Source organism: Populus nigra, chromosome 16 (genome assembly GCF_951802175.1).
Source record: "Populus nigra chromosome 16, ddPopNigr1.1, whole genome shotgun sequence".
In the NCBI taxonomy this organism is placed as follows: Eukaryota; Viridiplantae; Streptophyta; class Magnoliopsida; order Malpighiales; family Salicaceae; genus Populus; species Populus nigra.
Window position 1 is genome coordinate 9957025 of NC_084867.1, and position 24964 is coordinate 9981988.

The 24964-nt window shown below is 33.1% G+C and overlaps 2 protein-coding genes across 2 annotated transcripts; one reads left to right on the top strand and one right to left on the bottom strand.

Moving 5' to 3' along the window:
- Positions 1-1906: 1906 nt before the first annotated feature.
- Positions 1907-9599, top strand: LOC133675233 (altered inheritance rate of mitochondria protein 25). Its single transcript, XM_062096548.1, has 12 exons — positions 1907-2063; positions 2157-2527; positions 2667-2753; positions 3480-3521; positions 3640-3684; positions 4730-4795; positions 4905-4961; positions 5070-5131; positions 7772-7892; positions 8592-8669; positions 8775-8881; positions 9145-9599. Exons 2-12 carry the CDS (start codon positions 2183-2185, stop codon positions 9173-9175), a joined length of 1041 nt encoding a protein of 346 aa, XP_061952532.1. The 5' UTR covers positions 1907-2063; positions 2157-2182; the 3' UTR covers positions 9176-9599.
- Positions 9600-12460: 2861 nt separating this feature from the next.
- LOC133675398 (small ribosomal subunit protein eS4z-like) lies at positions 12461-14360 on the bottom strand. Its single transcript, XM_062096752.1, has 5 exons — positions 14233-14360; positions 14059-14136; positions 13785-13965; positions 13249-13346; positions 12461-13095 (listed from the first exon to the last, which is right to left on the bottom strand). The coding sequence occupies exons 1-5, from the start codon at positions 14233-14235 to the stop codon at positions 12664-12666; spliced, it is 792 nt and encodes a 263-aa protein (XP_061952736.1). The 5' UTR covers positions 14236-14360; the 3' UTR covers positions 12461-12663.
- Positions 14361-24964: the final 10604 nt, after the last annotated feature.

The following is a 24964-nucleotide window of genomic DNA, read 5'->3' on the forward strand; positions in this document are numbered from 1 at the left end:
CATTCTTTGGGTGGCATGTGAGACTCGGGGAACCTCATTTTGGCATTGACGACCTGTTTTTTCTCTCTTCCTTGATTTTTGTGCCTTGTAAATTTTCAACATGATATGAGAGATATATATGATAAAGTGACAAATAGGTATTCATCTAAGATGAACGAAAGACCTATAACTCTTATATCTTTGATATCTAAGCAAATATACGAGGAGCAACTGAAATTAAAAAAGAGAGAGATGATTGAAAAGGAAAGCTTTTATATCAAGAGGATCTTATTTTCTAACAAAATTCTTCTTGGTTTTGATGATGATGTTATTCTTTAACTTAGTTCTGATTTATTAACTTTAGAAGATTTTTTTCATGATACAGATTCAAGATCAAATCTTTTTAAAGAAAAGAAGGATGATACAAATGAATTCAGGTCCAAATTTGACCTTAAGATGTTTGCTAATCAATTTTGCGAGATTAAACATATCTCTCGAACTATACATCAAATCAAGCCAAAAATATACAGGGAGATACTAGACACATGAAACTATATTGTGGTAAATTTTTAGATCAAATAAAGTTCAAGGACATATTATTTGAGAGGGTCAAAGTTACTAGATGAATCTTGTCAAATTTGTTAGACTAGACCTTCGTGTACTATTTGGGACATATTTAGAGCTATAAGTCGAATGTTGCTTCGATTCAACTTCAACTGAAAACTAGACATTTCAAGCTTCCTAACCATATATGGTACGCCAATTAATTCATTCAAACAAGAGAAAATGACGTGTTTAAAGTCAGGATTGAAATCTGTCAAAAATATAAGAAAATTAGAGATTTGGGTCACGTGAAAGAGTTTTAGCATGAAGATTTTGTTATTATTATTTTATTTATTTATTTATTTAATTTTGAATAATTTTTTTAATTTGGGTTTGTTTGGGCCTATTAGACATTGTTCATGTGTTTATTTCATTGTTGAACTTATGTTAGTTGATTAATAGTTTATGTCCATTAGATTGCAACCCAAAAGGAGTTCATTAGTATTAGTTCTAGGATACTATATTATGTTTTTTGAGTTGCAAGTTTAGGAAGCAAGTTGGAGAATAAATGCGAGTTTTGTTTTTGTTTCTTTATGGTAAAACAATATTTTTTTGCAGGGACAAAGATAGTACATTAACTTATCAAAGATTAACTAGTTTTGTGTTTTGTGTTGTCATTCGCATATTTAATGTTTTTAAATACAAGGTTATCTTTGAGTTCAGGTCTTTTTCAATACCTTTGATTATTATATATAAATTTTTTAGATTGTTATTTATTTTGCTGGGAGTTATTAACCATATAATTAAGAGGTTCATGTCAATATAGACTAGTTGAACCTACATAATTGGAGTAAACATCTAGATTATAGAGTAATTTATTTTCAATTTCAAATAGAAACTTGTTTTCATGCCAAGATGGAAGGGGATAACATGAATGCCAAGATGGGGTAATTTCGACCCACAATATATATATATATATATATATATATATATAAAGGCAAATTTGAAGTTTCCCTTGATATTTATTATCCTTTATTCCATTCCTTATTTATCTATTTATCCAAACAAGGGAAGGGAAGGTAATTTTATTTTTATTTTTATTTCATTCCTTCCCCTCCGATTACAAATGTTTTCCAAACAAACCTTTAATCTTGACTAGTTGAATGCACGTGTTCTCACTGGCTCTTAACATAAACAAACGGCAGCGGCCAATTTGTTAATGCTTTGATAGGTTGAGCTACTCCCTGAGAAATCCCATCGGCTCAGGACTGACTTGTCAAACCCGTTATATATTGTGGACTGATTTGTAGTTATCCCAAAAAACAATTAATTAGTTTTTATATTTTTATATTGTGTTAATATATTAATGTCAATATATTTTTTAATAATTTTATCTTTTAAAAAATAACTGTTACTACAGGATTAAACAGGCAATTACACAGTAACAAACTGTAACTGAACAGAGGGAGAGGGAAGAAGAGAGAAGAATTGAAGAAGGGGAACACAGAGGAAGAACTCAAGGAAACAAAACCACTTGTGAAGTCAGTTTTCTTTTTTAAATATATTTTTAATGAAATCTAAGTCTGCTGTTCCTTTTCAATTTCATTTTTTGTGTATTATTATTTAATACGCAGGCGGCTCTGCCCTGCGAGAGGGAGAGATGAATTGGGCAAAGCGTTTGCATTTGTTTGCCAAGACTTACAAAACTGAATCGTGGATAAAAAATACCATTGCTTCTCACCGATTTGGACATGCTAGTAATGTTGCCTCCGATCCTCACTTGAGTAGAAAGTTTCTAGCACAGCTCTGGGTTGCTGATAAGGAAATGGAAAAATTTTCTAAAAGAAAAACAACCCAGAAAAAGATTGTTAAGAGCAAGGCTGCTGCTGCTGCTGTATATGATTCACACCCAGTTGGAAAATGGTTTTCTGATGCAACTGTTACAGAAAACCCTCCTCGCAGTCAATCTCTTTCTGGGTTTTTTGAGCCAGGATTTCCTGAGGAGGTGAGATGATTTTTCTGCTACTTCTTTTATTGCATATCTGATGCTTCTGTGTTGATTTATACTCATAAGCAGATTGATCCTTTTTTAGTTTAGTATTGAAATGAGTATGTAGATGACTAACTCTTTCTTTGTTTCATAGGCACGGGTAGCACCTCTTCTGGCTAGGTCCAATTTGCTTATTACCAGGGATATAGAGTGGGCAAATCTTGTACTTGGTTTTGAGCAGGTGATTTTTCTCTATATTAGCTTCTTTCCACCTTCTTGCTTTAATCTCATACGATTCTGTGGTTCAAGCTTTTAAAATGCCAAGGTATTGTCTTGTGTATTTTATATTATTTAACTTCACAATGCTGATCTTTTCTACTTTTATGTATGGGATAATTTGCTGTTTTTTTTTTTAATTCAAATATCAGACAACCGTGATTTGATTGGTTGCATGCAAATTTCTGACTTTTTTCCGATGGTCGGTGATTTCTTATGTTGCATATAGAGCTTTGATGCTGCCTTTATAATATCATCATGTCATAATGGTAATGTTGCTGTTTCAAATGTCATGGAAGCTTTGCATATTGTTATTAAAAAAATAAGGCATGGTTTTTATTACCATCATATTTGGAGTATTTGGCTTTGTAGATGCTGACTGTAATTTTATGAGTTAAATGGGTACTTTGCTATTGATTTACTCAGAATCTATATTTATCTACTGGTTCTTATCTTAATGTTTTTCAAGAATATTGCTGGTAACCTGCTTGTTTTTCTGTCCACTTGTTGCGTTGTGGTTAATTTTATGAGGTCTTTACCATAATGATTGATGAGTTATGTTTGCATGCTTGTATTTTGGAACTGACTATGAGGTTTGTTTATTGCCATACTGACTATGAGGTTTGTTTCTGATATAGTTTGTTTTGGCTTTTAATTGTCAATATTGCTAATTGTATTATTATGAGTGCAGGAGAACCGTTATGCAATAGTAGACGTGTGCTACCCCAAGTCAGTAAGTAATCGTAATCACAATTCTATATTTTTGAATATGAAATTTATATCTAATAAGAAAATATTGTTTTACAATTGAATTCTTATCAAATTTGTAATATTCTATGCTTCTTTTGTAGCCTGTAGGTTTTATACGTGAGCAAAGTAATGTAATTGCCAGACAGGTATTCTTCCTTTCCCCCTTGTATCCTTCATGGATTTTTTCATGTTCTATCAGAATTCTGAACTTTCTATTGTGGCCCTCATGCTGATTGAATTTGTTTCTCCAAAGCTGCTAGTTTATAGAGGTGCCTATAGGAAAGCCGGCATGTTGCATGAAACCTGCTGCTATCATACTCTTTCATGCATATGATTATATTGAAATACAACAGTGTCTGCATGGTTTGATGAAGTTTCACTAGATAGAATGTTTAAGTTGATTTTAAAGCTTAATTTAGCTGACTTATTCAGTATATGAAGTTGAAAAAAGATGAGTTAATAGCCTTGGAATCATGCGTTTCGATCTTCTTAAAAGATTCCATTTAGGTTTACATGCTGCCAATGCTACATTTTTCTGGCTGCATCATCTACTCATGAATTAGGGCATTAGACATACTGTTGTATATTCAATGTATTGTATTAGTGGGGTGGCAATTTTTCTTAGAACTAAATAGCAGAGAGATTTTGGGTCATCGTTTTTCGCAGTAGCTGATTGGTTGGGAGATGTTGTCTGTTGTTGTATGTGGGGAACATTGACAGAAAAGTAGAAAATTTCCTCCAAGTGCATATGGTGGGCGTTGGGAGAAGAAGTTAATGTAAGAGCCTAAAAATATATGCCACGTTTGGTCTGAATTCACTTGTTCAGTGTGGTGTTTGTAGTGAAGTCTAATTTTGGAATTTTTAAGATTCCACTCAAATGTTGTAGGTTAGGATTTTTTTTGGCCTCTCTTTGGACTATCCTCATTGGTTGTTTAGCAGAGGTTTTTTGGGGGACAATTCAGATGGATTGGCCAGCATTTCTGATATGATTCCTGTCTTTTCATGTTTTCTTTCATCTTGGAGGATATATTGCTGTCCTTGTTGTATTTATTTCACTTCTTCCGAAGAATGTTCCTTTTGTGTGTATGTATGTTGAAGAATTATTGCAGTTTCTTCTTTATTTTGGAATTGAAATACTTGAAATTGTTGCCTTGCTCATTTAGGTTGCTGATGCTTGTTTTTTTCTCACAGCTCCTTCGCCTAAGGCGCCCTTTTGTTGCTTACATAACTGATTCTATGGGTAATGAGCTGTTTAGGGTGAGTGCTTTCTACAGATTCTCCTTTGAACCATGTGACAAGTTGCCAGGTGCTACAGTTTTGGATGGGCTGTTGTTTCATCTATAAGGTTTTATTTCATTAAAATTAGGTTCGGAGGCCTTTCTGGTGGTTAACGAGCTCAATTTATGCAGAGATTGATGGTAAGGTGTGTCAGTGTAACATATCTCTGCTTTGTTAACAATGGGTTATGAAACTGTGAGAATGTAAATTGCATTCCAGTTTTCATTGATCTCAAACATCTGTTCCTTTCTAGGAAATCGGTGTTGTTCACAGACGATGGCACTTGTGGAGAAGGATATATGATTTGTACTTGGGGTAATTTCTGGCATACCATTGCCCAAGTCATTTCAATATTATTTATAATTGTAGTGTGCAATTAAGGTTAGTGGCCTTGCTGTTGGGAAAATTGGAAAAATTAATTAAAAAGGGACGACAGTAAGTACATTATGAAAGCACAGTACTCTCGAGCTAATTAAGCTTGCTGTTGACTGCTCAACTTTTACAAAATTACCCCTATAGAAAGCAAAATTTCAGAACTACCCCCTGATAATTTAGATCCCAAATCCTACAATATTAGCTAGGAAAGTATTTTTTTGGAAGCCGATTCCAGTTTGGGTCAAGCCAGCCAAATAGACATGCTTGCTTTAGCATTAGGTTTCTCCCTTGTCTAAAACAATCACATAACGATATATGAAATCTAAATGTTTGGGTTTCTAGAGTATTTTGGGACTTTAGCATAGTGAAAAAGAAGAAGAAGATATAATAATGTAGTGCAAAAAATATTTAGAAAAATAACATGGTTTAGAGAGTCGCGCAGATGACATGTGTTCGTGAGTCGCAAGTGTCATTTGCGATTCGCCAGTAGCAAGTGTCATATGCGATTCTCAAATTGTAAAATTGTTGGACACAAGATTCAATAAAGAGAGGAGAGAGGAGAGAGAAAAAAAGGAAAGAAAGAAATACTTGGGAGGCACACCGAAACTCCTATGATGACACCACCGGTATCATTAGAAAGATATCGACGAGATGAATCCAACAACACCAAGAAAGGTCATCAACGGTGATCAGAGTGGGCCAAACGAATAGCCTAAAGGCAAATGAGCCCCGACACCTTTGGACGGTTCATGTGGTCCATTCCGGTCATCGTTTATGACCTTCTTTGGTGTTGTTGGATTTGTCTTGTTGAGATTTTTTTATGGTATTGGTGGTGTCATCATCAGGGTTTCGGTGTGCCTTCGAGTCCTCTATTTTATTTTTACTCTTCTGTCTCTTCTATCTCTTCATAAACTATAAGGAGAGAGGAGAAAGAATATAAAAAAGAAAGAAAGAAAAAAAATAACCCTAGAGACACACTAAAGCTCCGATAACGACACCACTTGTACCTTAAAAAAAATCTTGATAAGACAAATCCAACGACAACAAATAAGGCTACTAACGGTGACCGGTGTGAGCCACACGAGCCGTCCAAAGGTGTTAAGGCTCGCCTACCTTTGAGCCGCTCATGGGGCCCACTCCGGTCACCGTTGATGAATTTCCTTGGTGTTGTTGGATTCATCTTGTTAAGATTTTTTCAACAGGACCAATGGTGTCGTTATCGGAGTTTCGATGTGCCTTTGGGGTTTTTTTCTTTCTTTTTTCTCTCTCTCTCTTCTCTCCTCTATTTATTGAATCTTGTATCCTACAATTTTGCAATTTGAGAGTCGTAGATGATACTTGAGAATCGCAAATGTCGTTTGCGACTCTCTAAATTATGTCATTTCTCGGAATACTTTTTGCACTGTGTTATTTTATCAATATTTTTTTTACTATGCTAAAATTAAAAAAAAAAAAAAAAAAACTCCTGGTTTTTGCATCAAAAGCTGTAAACACATCTAACTGCTTTATTGAATTTATATAAACCATTTCAACTCATTTACTTCGCAGTAAATAGCTAGCAAAATGACAATCTATTTTCATGTGCTTATTTCTTTCATTGAAATTGGATTTGAGGAGACATACGTGGCTGCTTTATTTTCAGAAAACAACTGCATTGGCTTGTCATATAAGAATCTCTTGTAATATAGAGGATTTTATACTAGGTTATCTATAAATTAGAAAATAGATTTAGTATTAATCAACTCCCCGGGGTCACTCTTAATTACGATATATGATTTGATTCTGTTCTTGATTCCAGAGAATACTCTCTTGCAGGAGGGACCTGACCAATACCATTTACATGCTCTATAAGCCATAGCTATATGCTCTCCCTCTGCACTTCAACTTGTCACAACACAATCAGCATAGGAGAATCCTGCGTTGTTCAATGGATTATTTCTTGAACAGTAGCCCTTACCCAGGAGCTTAAGAAATTTTAAAATCTGTAAACCTTCCCAATGAGACTGTAGAGGACTTTGCATGAGTTGACTAAGCACTCAAAGACAAATGTTATATCAGGTCTAGTTATTTTCAAGTAAATAAGTTTCCCAATTAACATTCAATAATTCTAGGGTTATCAACTCAGCATCTTTTTCCCCAGACTTCACATTGGGATCTATTGGGGTCACAGTTGGTTTGGCTCCCTAAAGTACTGTCTCTTATAACAAATTGGCAACATACTTCCATTGAGAAAAGCAATACTTTCATGGTAGAGATCTGAAACCTTTACTAGGAATTGTAAAAGAAGTGGGAAACGTTGCTGTAGGGTATGAGTGCTTGAATTTGTAATTGACTTGTGCAATGTGCAAACATGTTATTGGCATCATTATGGTGTGTGCATGTGTCATTCATTTCGGCGTTAGATTCTTTGTTGTACTTGCTTAACTTGTATAGATTCGATATAGTGTTTCCTTCTATTGTGATTTGTGATTCTATTCAATTACTGCTCTATGTAGTCGTCCATTGCCTTAAACCTTAATTTCTTACGTGAATCCATTTTTCTCCCATTTAGAGAATATATGCTAACAATATTATTCACAGAAATAAGCAGTTCGCAGTAGTTGAAAATCCTGGTTTATGGAACTGGACCTTTACCCTCAAGGACATTAATGGGGAAGTGCTGGCTCAAATAGATCGTGATTGGAGGGGTTTTGGATTTGAGGTTGTCTCCATTCCTTGTAACATGATGTTTCCAACTATCGTGTGGATTCTCATGCATTTTTTGTTCACTCCCATGACTAACATCTACCTTGAAATGTGTGCTCCGAACCTGTTTCCTTCAGAGAACTTAAGGTTCATATTTGCTTTGGTTCTGTAACATGATAAGTGGGTTATTTTATCTTAATATTAGTTTTGCCAGGGATAAAAGCTGTATGATGACATATCCATGCATATATAGCTTCATGTGCCATAAGTTACATTGTTATAATTCTTATCATTATTGCGATGCAAAATACTTGTTTGGTGAATATGCTTACAATATTGATTGAAGTGCTTTCCTTCTATATGAATTGAACTTTTTTTGATAAAAAAGATTGAAGTTCTTTTGGCAGACAAAAGCCAGATTTATGATACTTGAATTTGATTTAATACATTTGTTATCAATAGCAAGAAAAACAGGTTTTCAAAAATTATTCTTTAATCATGAGACAATAACAGATCTTATTATATTAATGCATGTTCATATTTTAATCACCATACTACTCAGCTATGACTTCCCCATCAAGCATTGTAACCAAAGTAGAGTTTTGCTGCGAAGGTTTTGGCTAGAAAGGCTTTAATTGCTTGCTGCCATCATTTTATGTTGCTTCAGCAGCTGAATGGAAAGTAAATGTTCACATTTTTTGCCGATGCAATGTAGATCTTTACTGATGCTGGTCAGTACGTGATAAGATTTGGGAGTTCAGATCCCAACTCGAAAATTGGCCCTGCTAGAACGGTAAAATAGCAAACTGATCTCACTATACTCATAACATGTTTCTCTAATACCCAATTTTCATTTTATGCTTTTTTGTCTGTGCTTGTTATTCCTTTTCTTCCACAGATTCAAGAGTTGGAAGTAGCCCGTCCACTGACTCTGGCAGAGAGAGCTGTAGCTGTTGCTCTTGCTATTTCATTGGATAATGATTACTTTTCAAGACATGGTGGCTTGTAAGCTTGTTTGCTGAATTTTTACAGGGACTCATTTTATATATGCGCATTCTGTTCTCTTCATAACAGCAAGATAATCTGGATTTTATAAATTTCTGGTTTGATTATCTTCAAGCTCAGCTACTCTGATCCATTCCCTTGCCTCCTTTTTTATTTTGGCATTCCTATTGAAATTCAACTTTGTTTTCTGCCTTGATAACGCAATTTTTATTTTGTGACCTTGCTTTGAATATATATTGATGACCCTTTTTTTTTGGTGTCAGTGGACTTCCTTTTGTTGAAGTTGGCGAGTAGATTCGAGCGAGTTATAATTACTGAAACGTTATGGTTGGTTTCCAATTTATGTAGCATGAGGGTTCATTGACTAAGACCAAGGAACTTGGAAGCTCCTTCAAGGATTTCTAGCAGAGATCTCCGCTCTTGTTCTCTGTCATTTCAACGTGTTAATGATTGGAACTACCCATAATAGTGAGTGATCTCTGTAGCCTGTGCTGTGAGAATGTATTTGACTGTTAAGACCTCTAAACTGTTGAAGGAGGACAGTTTTGAGGGTATATTTTCATGCGGTTTCCCCGCACTGTCTCTCTCTCTCTTTTTAATTTCTCTTCTTTTCAAATGATGGATACTCTTGTCCACGCATCTTGCTGTTGATGCTCAACAAATTAGGACTCTGTCACCCTCTCTTTTTAATTACACCACCCACCATTCTTTCAGTGAATCTTTTCTTGTTGCGAGTGTGCTTACCTTCTTCTTTGTTTTTTTTCTTCTTTTTGATAAAAAAGCTGTTATTTTGGTGATGAACTGACGAGGATATAACTGGTACCGAGTACCTTGTAACTTTGTTCTTTCATTGTATTTTCATGGCATTCGAAGTAAAATAGCTAAAGCAGGGCTGCAGGGGGCATGGCTCTCAGTACATCTAATCATTGCTAAAATGAACCAGCGATCAAAAACATTTTCACTTAAATGGAATTTTAATTAATTAAATTTTATTTTCTTAATATGCAGGATATTTCCCTATAATTTTTCCTCTTTTTTTTTTCGCATAATCTCCCTTATAATTTTTTAGTCCCCACTCTTTTTAGTCCATTGTTCTCTCTTTCTTTTTATTTCACTCTCCAAACTCCCTTTTTTATTATTATTTATATTACTATGATAATAAAATAATTAAATTCTGAAAATTAAATAATCAGGGGGGTTAAAATGAGTTATAACATTGTACATGGATATTTGCTATACATAAACTGATTGACATGTAAATAATGTATTGACAACGTATTGTAAAATGTTCACGTTATTATTTTTAGAGATATATTGGACATTATTATCCATGTCAAATTATCAAGTAATATTTTTTAGAAAATAAATAAAAAATAAAATTAAAATAACTATAGAAAAAGTTAAACGAGGATCTCTTAGGTCAACTCATCGAATCGAGCATTTTGAGCATTCAATGGTATATTTTGGTTTTGATTTTTTTTCTTCAAATTTGATCTTCACTAACTTGATTTTTATTTTTATTTTGGATTATTTTGTGAATTTATTGACTTAAGAATTATCGATTTTTTCCTTTAGTTCAATATTTTGACTTAGGCCCTCAATATTTTAATTTTTAATTTTTATTCTTAGTTCTTCTATTAAATTTTAATTTGTTTTTAATTTTATTATTAGATCTATAATCTTGATTTTTTTTCAATTTTATCACCTAAGTTTGCTAGTATTTTGTTTTTATTTTGTTTTTCTAATTTTATCCTTCATTGTTTTGATTATTGGGAATTGGTAGTCATTATTTTTTTCCAGTTTTTTTTTATGTGATGCAGTCATTAATTTTTTTTCTCTTTTAAAATACATTTACAACATTTAAATAGTCTTATTATGTTTTTTTTTTTAAATAGCTTAAGCCCTCAGATTTACGGGCAAGCTAGCTAAGGGTTGTTTGAGAGTGTGATAACAGTTGTTTTTCAAAATACTTTTCACTTATAAATACATCGAAATAATATTTTTTAAAAAATATTTTTTATATTAGCACATTAAAATAATTTGAAAATACCAAAAAATATTAATTTAAAAGAAAAAAATAAAAAAATTTATTTTTTAAAAATATTTTTAAAATACAAGAACAAACAATCAATTATCAATAGATTTTTTAAAAATATATAGCTCAACTGATGAAGTTCTAAAACCAAACCCGAACATTCACGATTAAAAAAAAAAAAAAAAAAGAAGAAAGGCGTGAGGATAATAAATTGTCAGTGTAAGATGCACAAGAGTCATTATTAATGGAGTTAAAAAGCTAGTAGCTGCTTTGCTCTCCATAAAATGTGAGGGAAGCTACCTTCCGATTGTGTCAACTTGAGCTGTTTTTTCAAAACCATTTATGTCCATGCCACATTTGTTTTTGTGGTTTGTTTTTATATTTTAAAAATATTTTTAAAAATTTTAAAGATTTTTTATTTTTTATTTTAAATTAATATTTTTATATTATTTTAATGTATTGATGTTAAAAATAATTTTAAAAAATAAATAAAAAATATTATTTTAATATATTTTTAAATAAAAAATACTTTAAAAAACAACGATATAGTACTTTCTATACCATGAGCTCTCTCTTTACATCACCATTTATCTCCATGCCAAGACCCCAAGTGGTGCAAGCAAACCAGCAGTTGGTTTGCTGCTCCTCGAAAATTGGCCACCAAAGAAAGGCAGCTCCACACCCGGCATCGAATTCCATTCCATGCGACTTACAAAACCTCCTAATGGGTGCTTTAACATCTGCTCTTGCGGACTTCAACTTGCTAACATGCCTCTACCCTTTTCTGCAAGAAATTCAGGTGGCATAAATATTGTCGACTCACAACCATAAATATCACAACTTATTATACATAAGAAAGCTATTTTGTTGTTGGTCATTGGCCAGACCCCAAGCCAGTTCTAGCATTTGCTATGGTGTTAGTACGGTGATGGTTCTTTTGAATCAAGCCTGATTGTTCTTTCTATAGATTTGAACCAATATAGTTCAGCCAAGTTGGAACGAGAGTGATTGGTATATGTGTTATCAACGGGTTCTCTTTGCCTCGATTTCTTCTTCTTCTCGGCAGTGTGGTGCTGTAGGCTGTAGCCCCTGAAACTGCCTTGGCTGCCATTTCACCAACTTCTGCCCGAGCTTGTTCTCTTGTGAATTTTCTTATGAGTTCACTAACTCTATCAAACGTTATGAGTTCAAAGTATGGAACAAAACATGAAACAAAAACATAGTTTGAGGGCTTGTTTCTCTAGCTCTCGTTACAGAAGATTGATCAGAATCAACAATTCAAAACCTATAGAATCATTAGTTGGCAAATACACAGCCAACCACAACGAACGTGGGTAAAAAGACCACAAATCAGAAATGTGGAAGGAAGAAAGCATTTGCTATGGTTGCCATCATGCTGGCAACCCGATCACTTGTAGTTTTGAAAACATTTCTTAATGGCTAGTAAATTCCAAACACCACCCGGGGGGAAACCTCCGGGAAAAATCCTTGGTTTTAGTTCGCGAAGCATGACAAAATTAAAGGAAAGGGAAAGGAAAAAATCCTTGCATAAACAGGCAGAGTAAGATTCCTCGGAATGAATATTTTTAATGGTGCAGAAAACTTCATGCCTAATCTGTCACATACATCCCAAAAGTTTAAAATGAATGTTAAAAATAAATATGCTTCAAAATTTTGCACTAAATTTTGCAAACAAAACAATAACATAACTAACCCCGGGAGCATAATCCAAGTAAAATCATGAACTTCATGCAGCATTTTGGGATGCTGCAAGCCTCTTTTTAGCCTCCTCAATGATAGACAACTTAATACCCTTGCCCTTGGGAAGAGAAACCCATGGTTTGGTGCCCTTTCCAATGGTGAACACATTGCCCAGGCGGGTGGCGAACTCATGGCCAGTGGCATCTTGAACATGAATTGTCTCAAAGCTTCCCTTATGCTTCTCCCTGTTCTTGATTACTCCAACTCGGCCTCTGTTCCTTCCTCCAGTGACCATTACAACATTTCCCACATCAAACTTGATGTAGTCTACTATCTTGTAATTCTCTAGGTCGAGCTTGATGGTGTCATTGGCCTTGATGAGTGGGTCTGGGTAGCGGATAGTGCGCCCATCATAGGTGTTCAGGTAAGGGATGCCTTTCTGCCCAAACTGAACAGACCGAACTTTGCAAAGCTTAAACTGCACAAGCATTACAAAAAAATAACAACGAATTCAGAACCTACCATGATACCATTCTCAGACATGAAACTAAATACAACACATCTACCCATCAAAAAACAAAAATTATCAGAATTGCAGCAACAAAACCACAGAGCCAAGAGTATCACAAACCTTGGCCTCATCTTCTCTGAGGGAGTGGAGACGGAAGCGGCCTTTGGTGTCATAGAGGAGTCGGAAGCTCTCATTTGTCTTTGGGATTGATACAACATCTGTAACAGAGATCGAAACTAAATGAACAGCCCATATGAAGATTGCAAAATTCGAGGGAGAAAAACAAAAAAGAAAGGATCTTATAAACAAAAAAGGGCAGAAAGCTCATCACACATAGTGACCACTTCCAAACAAGTATAACGGAAAGATGGCAGGCAAAGGCTCTTATAACCTACCTAATGTTCACTTGCCAACAAGCATTTTCTGCATTGCATTCTCAGGGCCACAATTTATTAATCATATCATGCCAGCCAACAGATAAAAAATCAGAATAACAGCAAGTTCATCCATTGCTCTAATTGTGATTAGAACTTCTTGCTACCCATCTAGAACTAACACCAAGTCATTGAAAACACAAACTCCAAATCCCATTTAGAAGATCCGCATAAAAAAAATCATAAATGTTGTAGGAGTAAAGAGAGAATATTTGCACATACCCATGAAACCAGAAGGGTAAGTTTTATCTGTCCTGACCTTGCCATCAACAAAGACATGTCTCTGCATCAAAATGGCAATTACTTCACGGTATGTGAGAGCATACTTTAGCCTGTTTCGCAGAATAAGAATGAGAGGCAAGCATTCTCTAGACTTGTGGGGTCCAGAAGATGGCTTGGGTGCCTGCAAAAACAAGAAATCATCGAGTCACACACAAACACGCCACCAAGGAAGAGGGCAGGGCAGGGTTAAAGATTAAAGATTTTGGTAACATACAAATGCACCACCAAGTTTGTCAAGCATCCAATGTTTAGGGGCATTGAGCCTCTTCAAGTGCTTCTTCAATCCTCTAGCCTGTCATGCGTCACAAAAGCAAGCACAATAAGACCAGAAACACATGGACCAGGACATTCGAAAACACAAACAAGTTCTAATAGTGTTAAAGCTAACCATTTTGCTTCGCTGAGCTCTGCCGCGGCTTCCAACACTCTGGTCTGGACTGGTTTAAAGCGACGCAAAAACCCTATAAATTCTATCAATGGGGTTCTTATTGGATCCCATGTTTATCCGGGTCAGATTATAATTGTTTTGGGCCCATCATTCCTTGGACTCTTGTTTGAGCCCGACTATTTTCCTTCGGCAAGTGTCAAAACAACGAAACAGAAATTCCTTAAATCCCACAACAGCAATCCTAGAACATTTCTCCTTAATTGCCATATTAAAATTAAATTAAAATGAAAAAAATAAAATAAAAGTCATCATTAAGTACCCTTCTTAAGCAAAATCATTGAATTTGCTATGGTAGGTAATATAGTGTAGTATTATACCACATGGACGGGTGAGAAGTTGGTAGCTGATTTTATTAGTAGTACTGATTGCTAACCAGGTAGACATGTTTTGGAGTTATGTGTGGTTATCAAAAACAAATCCGTGAGAGCAGTAAGGTCTAAAGCGGATAATATCTTATAGGTTGGGCCGGGCTGTTACATATAATCTTTTCACCAATATTCGTTTGTCATTATCAAATTAATCAAAGACAAATATGTATTTTTAGCACATTAAAATGACTTAATTATTCTTAAAAGAAAATTTCATTTTTCTAGCTTTTAGGGGCTCTTTAGTCTTTTTATTTTCAAAGCATGGTAGAATGATCATATTACCCTTAAAAAGCAAAATTTCTTTAACTTCAAACACATTTTTGTATTTTCATCCATGTTTTTTTATAATTGGTTTAATTGGGGAACAATTTAGTATTTTAACAAATATTAAATATTTTTTTTAAAAGACGACAAGTGAGGTATCGTCATGTAGCCAAACATTAGCTCCCATGATCATATTGGAAACGTCATGGTGCCTTTTTTCATTTGAGGCGATGCGTGTAGTGATTTAGAAGACAATGTATCACTGGCGATTTTTTCTTCTTTTTTTTTTTTTTCTCTCCTCGCCTTAAAATTCATGCTAACCATTTAAGATTTTAAAATTGTCCTCTCAGTTACTTTTTATTTAAACTTTGGTTTTTATGTTTTTATATTTAATTTTTGTTCTCGGTTCTTTTATCAAATATCAACTTGTTTTTAATTTTATAATTGGATTCGTAATTGCATTCGTTATGTTTTAAAATCTTTCTTTTGATTTTGATTTCTTGTGTAACGTCTGCATCCTTAAGAAAAACATGCATTTTAATCCCTAAACAAACATCCCTAAAAGTAGAAAATGGGGTGCTGCAATATGCATGATGGATGTCTATTATGGTTGCTGAGTTGTGGGGTCCGTCGTGTTCTTAAATTGGCGATTTCAAGGGTTTGTAGATGCCTTGAGGTCAAATTAGATTCCTCAAGTATTGTTCGATTCATGATCTGTGTGGAACTTGGCCATTATCGTTCTTATTACACCTTGATTTAAGATATTCGAAGTTTACCTTGGCGATTATGTCTGGAGAAAGGTTTTTATCCTAGCTTTTGTAACAACAACAATATTAATAATAATCTAAGATTTCTATCTTACAAATATTTTATTTTAAGGTTTCATTCCTGATTGGATTATAATATATATATATATATATATATATATATATATATATATATATATATATATATATATATATAGTGATTTATCAAGCATATAGAGAAGTGGAGAAATTTTGAAGTTTTTTGAGAAAAATTGTGTGGGATGTAGGCTGAATGAGGTCTGAGGGAAGATAATGGGAGAATATTATGAGATTTTTAGGGGAGAGAGCATGTGCTTTGTGTTTGGAAATATATATGTTTGGAAACGCGAGCCAACTTGTGTTTCCAACAAATTTAATTGTTTTTTTAATTGTTTTTTTATATATTTTGGATTGTTTTGATGCGTTGATCTCAAAAATAAATTTTAAAAAATAAAAAATATATTATTTTGATGCATTTCGATATAAAAAACATGGGGATATTCATATGAACATATATATAGTGATTTATCAAGCATATAGAGAAGGGGAGAAGTTTTGAAGTTTCTGGAAAATTGTGTGGGATGTAGGCTGAATGAGGTCGAGGGAAGATAATGGGAGAATATTATGAGATTTTGAGGGGAGAGAGCATGTGCTTTGTGTTTGGAAATATATATGTTTGGAAACGTGGGCCAACTTGTGTTTCCAATAAATTTAATTATTTTTTTTAATTATTTTTTTATATATTTTTGGATTGTTTTAATGCGCTAATCTCAAAAATAGGTTTTAAAAAATGAAAAAAAATATCATTTTGATGCATTTCGACATAAAAAGCATTTTAAAAAGCAACCACAACCACACTCCCAAACAGACAAAGATCTAAAGAAGTTTTGAAGTTTTTTGAAAAATTATGTGGGATGTTTGTTGAATGAGGTCGAAGGAAGATAATGGGAGAATATTATGAGATTTTCAGGGGAGAGAGCATGTGCTGCATGTTTGGAAACATACGTGTTTGGAAACGTGGGGTAACTTGTGTTTCCAACAAATTTAATTGTTTTTTTTTTAAATTATTTTTTTTGTATGTTTTGGATTATTTTGATACTCTGATCTCAAAAATAGTTTTTAAAAAATAAAAAAAATATCATTTTAATGCATTTCGATACGAAAAGTATTTTAAAAAACAATCATGACTACACTTCCCAAACAGATAAAATTTTTGTTTTGAAGTTTTTTGAAAAACTGTGTGGGATGTCAGCTGAATGAGGTTGAGAGAAGACAATGCGAGAATATGAGATTTTCAGGGGAGAGAGCATGTGTTATAATTTAATGTATTTATTTGTATTTTTCATCACATATTTATCAATATCCATAAATCGATGTGTTGTGAATTTACAAATCATATCATTCATCTTGTTTAATTTACGAATCAGGTTGGAGAGAATTGAAAGCAAAGGCACCACACGTTTTTTTATCTCTCTTTTGGTGGGAAGCAACGGTATAACTACAGTTTCTTAAAATTCTAATATTTTAAAATTTTTTAAATTATTATAACGTGATAATATTAAAAATAAATTTTAAACATTAAAAAAATATTATTTTAATATATTTTTAAATAAAAATATTTTAAAAAACTACTCTATCACTATTACAAACACTACCTTTATCCCATCTATCTTTACTCGAATTAATAATAATATGATCCATCAATTTAGCAAAATCTAAACTTATTAATCCTAAAATCAATAACTTAGTTTCTTCCTATATAAAAATAACTACAAATTATTTTTTAAAAGAAAAAAAATCTAACCACCAGTTAATTCTCGAAATATTGATCCTAAAATTCACGTCCGAAAACAATAAAACGACGTCAAATCCTTGAGATCTGTTTTCTCTTTATTGTCCAGCTCTCCGTCATGCACGCATGCTATCCTGCTGCAAGTCCAGCAACTCCCCCACTTGTCGCTTGCAAGTTGCACAGCAGGAGATAACCACAACGACAACTTGCATGAAATTAATTCTTTTTTAACGCAAGAGCAAGAGCAACCGCCCTGCCCCAACACGTACCTGCGAGGTAGGTTTTAATCTGCCCGTTGCCCGAAAACCTTGCACCAGGGTTTGCCCTAGAAGAGCTCAGAACCTCTGTATAAATGCTCGCTAAGGCCCTCTTCTGCATAGCCTCTCTTCTCCCTCCTTCTAGCCATCTCTCTTCTCATCCTGTTATGTCTGCTGTATATTTCCTTCCTTCCTGGTCTTTACCATCTTGTTTCTTTAGTAGGAAGTCTCCTCCTCCCGTGTGTGTGTGTGTGATGATCGGTTATGTTCTTGCCTTTTTACTGACAGGGCCATACATGGTACTGGCATTTGAGGGAAATTAACTCTGAGCTTAACTAGCTACACAGCGAGAGGCTTAAATCCTAAATCTCCGAGTTAGATGAGCTATAAGATAATTAAATGAGTATTATTACTATGTTTTTCTCTTTTTCTGCATCGAGTGCGCACATGATCATTCTTGTGTGTTAACGATGAATCTCAGTTATATGTGCAAAATACTTCCATCCGCATGTGACTCATTGTGAGCAAGGCGGCCATCTTTTGCGCACAGTGGAAAAGAAAGCACCACCATTTATGGTGTACTTTTTGCTGTTGATCTAAGAGGTTGTGTATTGCAAGGTATACATCAACCTTTTAGATTAGCATACATTTATATATTAACCAAATTATCTTTATTAATCTCCCTTGTTCTGATAATCACTGTGATTTTCCATGGTTTAGTTTGAAAGCAAGTTATTTTAAATCTGAATATTTAGTTTATTATAGCAAATATTCTAAACATAATGGCCATAAATCTGTGTTTTTTTTTACCTCATAAAACAAATTTAAATGACACATGGAAGCAGAGTAATTACCAGGTGGCGTCAACTAAATTTGTTATGCAGGGACCAAAAGGCTTCATTATGCTAATCCCCACTTTAATGGCAGATCTTTACACTGATTGATAGATAAGATGGCCTTTAATTTGGTATTATGTTCTCCATGCTTGTTTTGGTAGCAAACTCTTCTTCAAAGCCCCAGCAAACTGGTGATGTCTAGATGTAAAACTACTCAACAGGAGATCTGTTATCTTGCCCATCATGTCCCAACCTGTTCTTCATTCTAAAGCCAAGATGCAGGTGATTGATAAATGGATCCGACTAGTTAGACTCAAGGGTAACAACATGACTGCAATATGGATTCAGTCAAAGAAACAATATAGTAAAATCAAATTTAGTAGTAATTATTGTTTCTAAAGCACAGAAAACACTGGATGGAAGCTCCCCACATGGTTACATTTAGAAGTTCAAAAATGCTTTAATGAGAAGCGCACAAAGGGGACAACAGTATATGAAGACAACCTTTGACGCTTCAAAATCTCAATAACTCGTTCTGGTAAGAAGATGAGTTCATGGGTATAAATTAGCCAAAATGACTTTTGAAACACATTCTACAATATGAAAAATCTTGAAGGAAAAGGATCGGTATACAGGTAAATATTGTGGCTGATGACGGTAACCAAGTGCTGTCTAGCATCCTGATCGTAAGATCAGAAACTGAACTGTAAATTGCAGAAATCACAGCATTGCAACTTTTAGCAACACTTCTCTCCAGTATATGTCATCGTTCAAATAACCCCACTAGTGCGATTTTCCACCATGCTTGAGTCTTTGATATCCACAAAGCTCCAAATACTCACCATAGCAGAAGCGTAGCTCAAAGAAGTCAGAAACCTACATGCATATTAGATTTACCTGAATCAAGCACTGGCATTCTATTCAGCAAAGCGATGACAGCCATACCTTCTCTTCAGTGTTCAAGCATCACTCTGCAGTCCTGGCAAGGTCAACTGGGGAGTGGAGGTTCTGTCATCATTTACAGCGGATGCTGGTTCCACAGGCCTCCTGAAATGGTCTATTAGCAGAAGAAAAGCCACAACACCACAGCAGAAAAAGAGAGCTTCCATGAAGAACAATAGAAGGAAATCTGCATATAGATAGTAAAGGGATATTCAAAGAAGAAGCATATACATCTTCCAATTATACCAGAAGCACAAAGAAAACACTTAAAAGAAATGTCCATGAAACATAGAGGTTTGATGTACAAGCTACTAATCATTCTGACACATTCAAAGCCTAATATTCAGAAATGCCAAAACACTGAGCTCTTTATTCCTCTATTTGCTGTCCATTATCTTAAGAGCCACAGGATTTTTTCTGTTTTTTTTTTTCGTTTGCATTTTTGGAGGATTGCTGACTTACATCAGTTCTTAAACCTTGCATCAACGTTCTTCATCCATTCAGACATACTGCCCTTCCAATTTTTTTCAGATATTCATCTGTACAATCATCACAGTGGTACATTCACTATGTCTTCAGCCTCCATCTCGGCTAAATAAACCCTTAAATACCATTTCCTTTTTCTTGAAACAGTAATTGTTATTTAAGTTACATCAGAGACGTCACATCCTAGAACTTTGATCGAATCCTCTTGACACCATCCTTCATTGATATATACTTTGTATCTCGTCTTCCGAGTTGTTAGCATCAAGTCATCAACTATCACTTCTCCTTTACAGCTGTCTAAAATAAATGTCAACAGAAATCTCTAAGATGGCCCTTGGCTCTTTGCAAAGAAAAACAATTATATGTGACGAGATAAACAGGGAGATCGACAAGACCATGCCTGAAAAGAAATCCGTAAGAAATCTAAAAGTGATATCAAAACTTGAAGTTACTGTTTTTTTATTTTAATTATTTTCTTAATTAATTTTGAATTTTATTTTTTTGTTTCTTGCTTAGATTAATAATTTTAATTTAATTAGTATTGTATTATTTAAAAATACTAAAACAATATGAATTTTAATAGTTATGAAAGTTTTGGTTAGAAATTCTTTTCTTTAAAGAATTAGAACTGTAATAAATAGAAGATGTCTAGTTTATTTTTAGAATATTCAGATTATTATTTAAATTTAATAAAAATATTAATGAATTTTCTCTAGATTTCTCTATAGTTAGATCTGTGATTCTAAAGCTTAAGAGCCCTAGTTTTATCTTCGTTATACGCTGCATCAGGTGGAATTATAACAAGTTAATATCCAAATTGATGGCGAACAATGAAGAGAATCAAAGAACAATTGGTGACAACCATCTTCGTGATGGTGATTAGGAGATGCAAGCTATTTGAGATCAGCTAGATCGTCATTCAGTAATGATAGCAGCTTTAGAAGAGAAAGTGCAAATTGGGTTTGGCGACATCAACACTAGATTTGATGGCCTTACATTTAGGCTTCAGGCACTAGGATTGCATGCAAACGTGAACCAGGAAAAAAGAGAGGCACGCACCGAGGAAGACACTCGTGGCACCTATCCCTGAACCAATTTGTGCAAATCCCCGTGGTTAATATGATTATGAATATTCATTTAATGAAGAAGATCAAGGTAAGGTTACTGAAAATAATATGTATGATAAAAAAATATCATATGAAGGTTAAGATTTCTTCTTTTAGTAATGATTTAAAAGGGGAAGAATCTTTTGATTGGTTAGCTAAATTTGATCAATTATATGAGTATACAAGAATTTTATATTCGAGAATAGTAATAAAAAATATAGAGTTTAAATTAAAGCATGTGGTTTTAGTTTGGTGGGATATGATATTAAAGGCTAGGAGATGAGAGGACAAAAAACTTATTAAGACTTGGGAGCGAATAAAGCAGTTGTTGAGAGGTAGATTTTTGCCCCCTAATTATGATAAACTTTTGTTCCTTCTATCACATACGTGCATGCGACTAAGTGAGACATCAGAGTTAAGGAGTCGCCACCTAATTGTTTGATTTAAGGTCACCAGGAAATCCAAGTGGACTAATCTTATTTGAAATTTCAGGGTATGAAACTAATTGTGGTTATAAAAGGTATTAGCACCCTTAGTGTACTTTACCCGAGGTTGTTCAAAGACTAAGGCAACTCAACACCTAAAAGGGAGGCAAATTAGATGTATCACTAAATTTTACAATTAATACAAATTACTTCAAGTAAATACAATAACCAACAATATATATTTAAAGTACTTAAAGTAAAGAGTTAAAGGAGAGAATTCGCTGACTTGTTTTTAATATGGTTCAACAAGCTTACATCCACATCTCAAGTACCAAACCGTACTTTGTATTCCTTAACTTGTCCAAGTTTTAGAGTATAATTTCCACTTGATGAATCCACACCATACTTTTTACACCGCTTAAAGAAATCCTTCTTCAAGATTTTTCCCTTAGTGAAATTTCTTCACCAATATTAAGAGTTTGTACCTAACTCTCAAAGGTTTATAAGGATGAATTTGTTTTCACAACAAACTTTCTCAATAGAGTGAATAATACAATTGAAGTTCTAATATTTCTATATATCACTAGATAACACTTACAGGAATGAAAATGTTTAAATGTAGGGAGAAAGAGATTAAATACTCTTTATGCTAGAATATGAAGGCTTAATACTACAAATTAGAGTATAATCAAGGATTAATGATTTTGTAGTAGTTTTACTATTAGAATAGCTTCTATATCATATTTGTTTGATTTGTCTTGCTAATCTTATAATTAGACAATGTATGTGTGTGTGTGTGTGTTTCTAAGAAAAACTAGTTGTTTATAGCCGTTATTGTTTCTCTAAGTGCTTAAATTGTCAACCGATTCCTACAGAATTTCCAAGTTTTCATCATTGATGAATAAACTGTCGAACGGTTCATTTGGTAACCCTCAGTTAACCTGGTCATACAGAATTCCAGATTTAACAGTTTAACCTAGGTGAATTCTTAGAACCATCTAATTTAGATTTTATTTGATTATTATCAATCATTTAATGCATGCAGAGTAAAGTGTATGAGTTTGTTTTAATTGTACTATCAAGTAAGATCTAAAGATTTACATTTAAGCACTAAAATTAACATTAATTCTATGTCTTCACTTCTTTGCTCTTTTCTTGGACTTTCGAATTGAGATTTTCTTATAATCCGTCATAATTGTTGATATGTTATTCATATAAAATATATTTAAAATTTATTCTCAACTATGCATATTATTAGTTCATTTTTTATTTTATTGTTATCATCAAAATATATAAAAACATGAATATATGACTCTAAAGGTCAAGAATCTCTTTTTTTATAATGACAATAAATAGATAGTTTTGATATTAAAATAAGTCTCCCTGCAATGCAATGTATAGAAAACTTTTATCATTTTATCATAATTTAAGCAATGCAAATAATTAGCATCTTTAATAATGACATGTATTAAAAAAATCAAAATTCTCCCTCTAAATGTATCTATATATTTTTAAGTGTATCTCTCCCCTTTTAGCAATGAAATGCACCACATGCAAATTATTCATCTCTTTCCCTCTTTATTATTAACAAAAATACATATAATACATAGGTAATAAAAAAGTATTTTTTGAAAATCATAAATAAAACATTCATTTTATAATCTCTAAAATTATACAATATCCATTACAAGAAGAAAAATAAAACATAAAACATAGTGCATATGATCTAAAACACAAAATCTAGGGATTATAAAATGCTAATGTTTACCCATTTATCAAGCATCACATAACTTGTCCTTTTTAAACATTATACATTGAAGACTTTTAACTAGTTTATTTTTAATTACCTTAGAAAGTATGTCCATGTTAATGTGACCTAGTCTTTTGTGCCAAAGAAAACTATATATCATTAATGATAACAACAAGATAATTTTCTATTCTCATGCATGTATCAATTCTACTCCCGTTGACATTTCTTTTCTATTTCCTACATAGATTACTATATAATTTTCAAGAGTTAAACAACATGCATGTTAATAAACAATTTTATAGCTTTTATCACATAATTAACTAATACTAAGCAAATTATATTTTAAACTATTAACAAGAAAAGCTTTTTTAATAGAAGGAAAATATTTACCTTCAATATTGTCAACTCCAATCATTTTGCATTTTGAGTTATCTCTAAAAGTGACATTTCCCCCGTTAATTTTGGAAATGCTTGAGAATAGTGAGTCACCTTCGGCCATATATCATGAGCAAGCACTATCCAAATACTATTCCTCATACTCCCTTGATTCCTTATTTTTGCTTTTGAATGCCATAAAACACATGTTTGTTACATGTTCTTCTTTATAGCTTGAGCTTGAATCCAAATCATCACTTCAAGTAGCTTTCACTATCCTCTTATGATGACAACTCTTTCTTTTGTTTTGAAGAAGTTGATAATCTATTTTGATATGTCTTTTTTTATTGTATTAGAAATTCCTTGTTGCTGCTGTTATTTATTCTTCTTCTTACTACTACTTTACTATCATCATCATTATTATTATTACTATTATCATTACAATTATTACTACTACAATAACTATTATTATTACTACTATTATCATCATCATTATTATTACTATTATTATCAATATCATCATCATTAGAAAAAAAACATAAACATGATTTGAAGAATAAAAATAAAGAATAAAAACTATTATTATCACCATTATTATTATTATTATTACCATCACAATTACTATTACTATTAATATTTATCATTAATATTATTGTTGTTGCAGCTGTTGTTGTCGCCTTACTATTGTCATCATCATTATTTATTATTACTATTACTAACACAATTATTACAATTATCACCATAATTATTACTATTATCACTGTTGCTATTATTATTATTATTATTATTATAATAAACTATAACCACCACCACCACCACCATCATTATTATTATTAAGAAATCAAAACAAGAAAGATCAAATTAAAATTATTATATATGAAAAATTAGAATTGAAAAATTAAATTGAAAACAAATAAAAGTTTAACAAAAAAGAAAAAAGACAAAAATAAAAAAATAAAACAAAAGGGACTGAATCTGAAAGACAAAAAAATATGAGGATCAAAGCTCATTTTCTAAGGTATGAGAGAGAAATGAAAGGCAAAAAAAAAAGACCCAACGGCGATAAATCAACCACTGTACTCTTACAATCGCCACCTAGAAAGAAAGAGGACACAATGAAAAATCAAATGAGATGGCGGTAACATATTTTTCTTCATCAGGAGGCACCGCACACACCACCTAAAGTGCACGGAGCCTCTCACGTGCTGGTGCGTGCATAACACGTGCCAACATCTTTTTCGAATAAAATAATGTAAATTTAATATTAAATTACAAAACTACCCTTT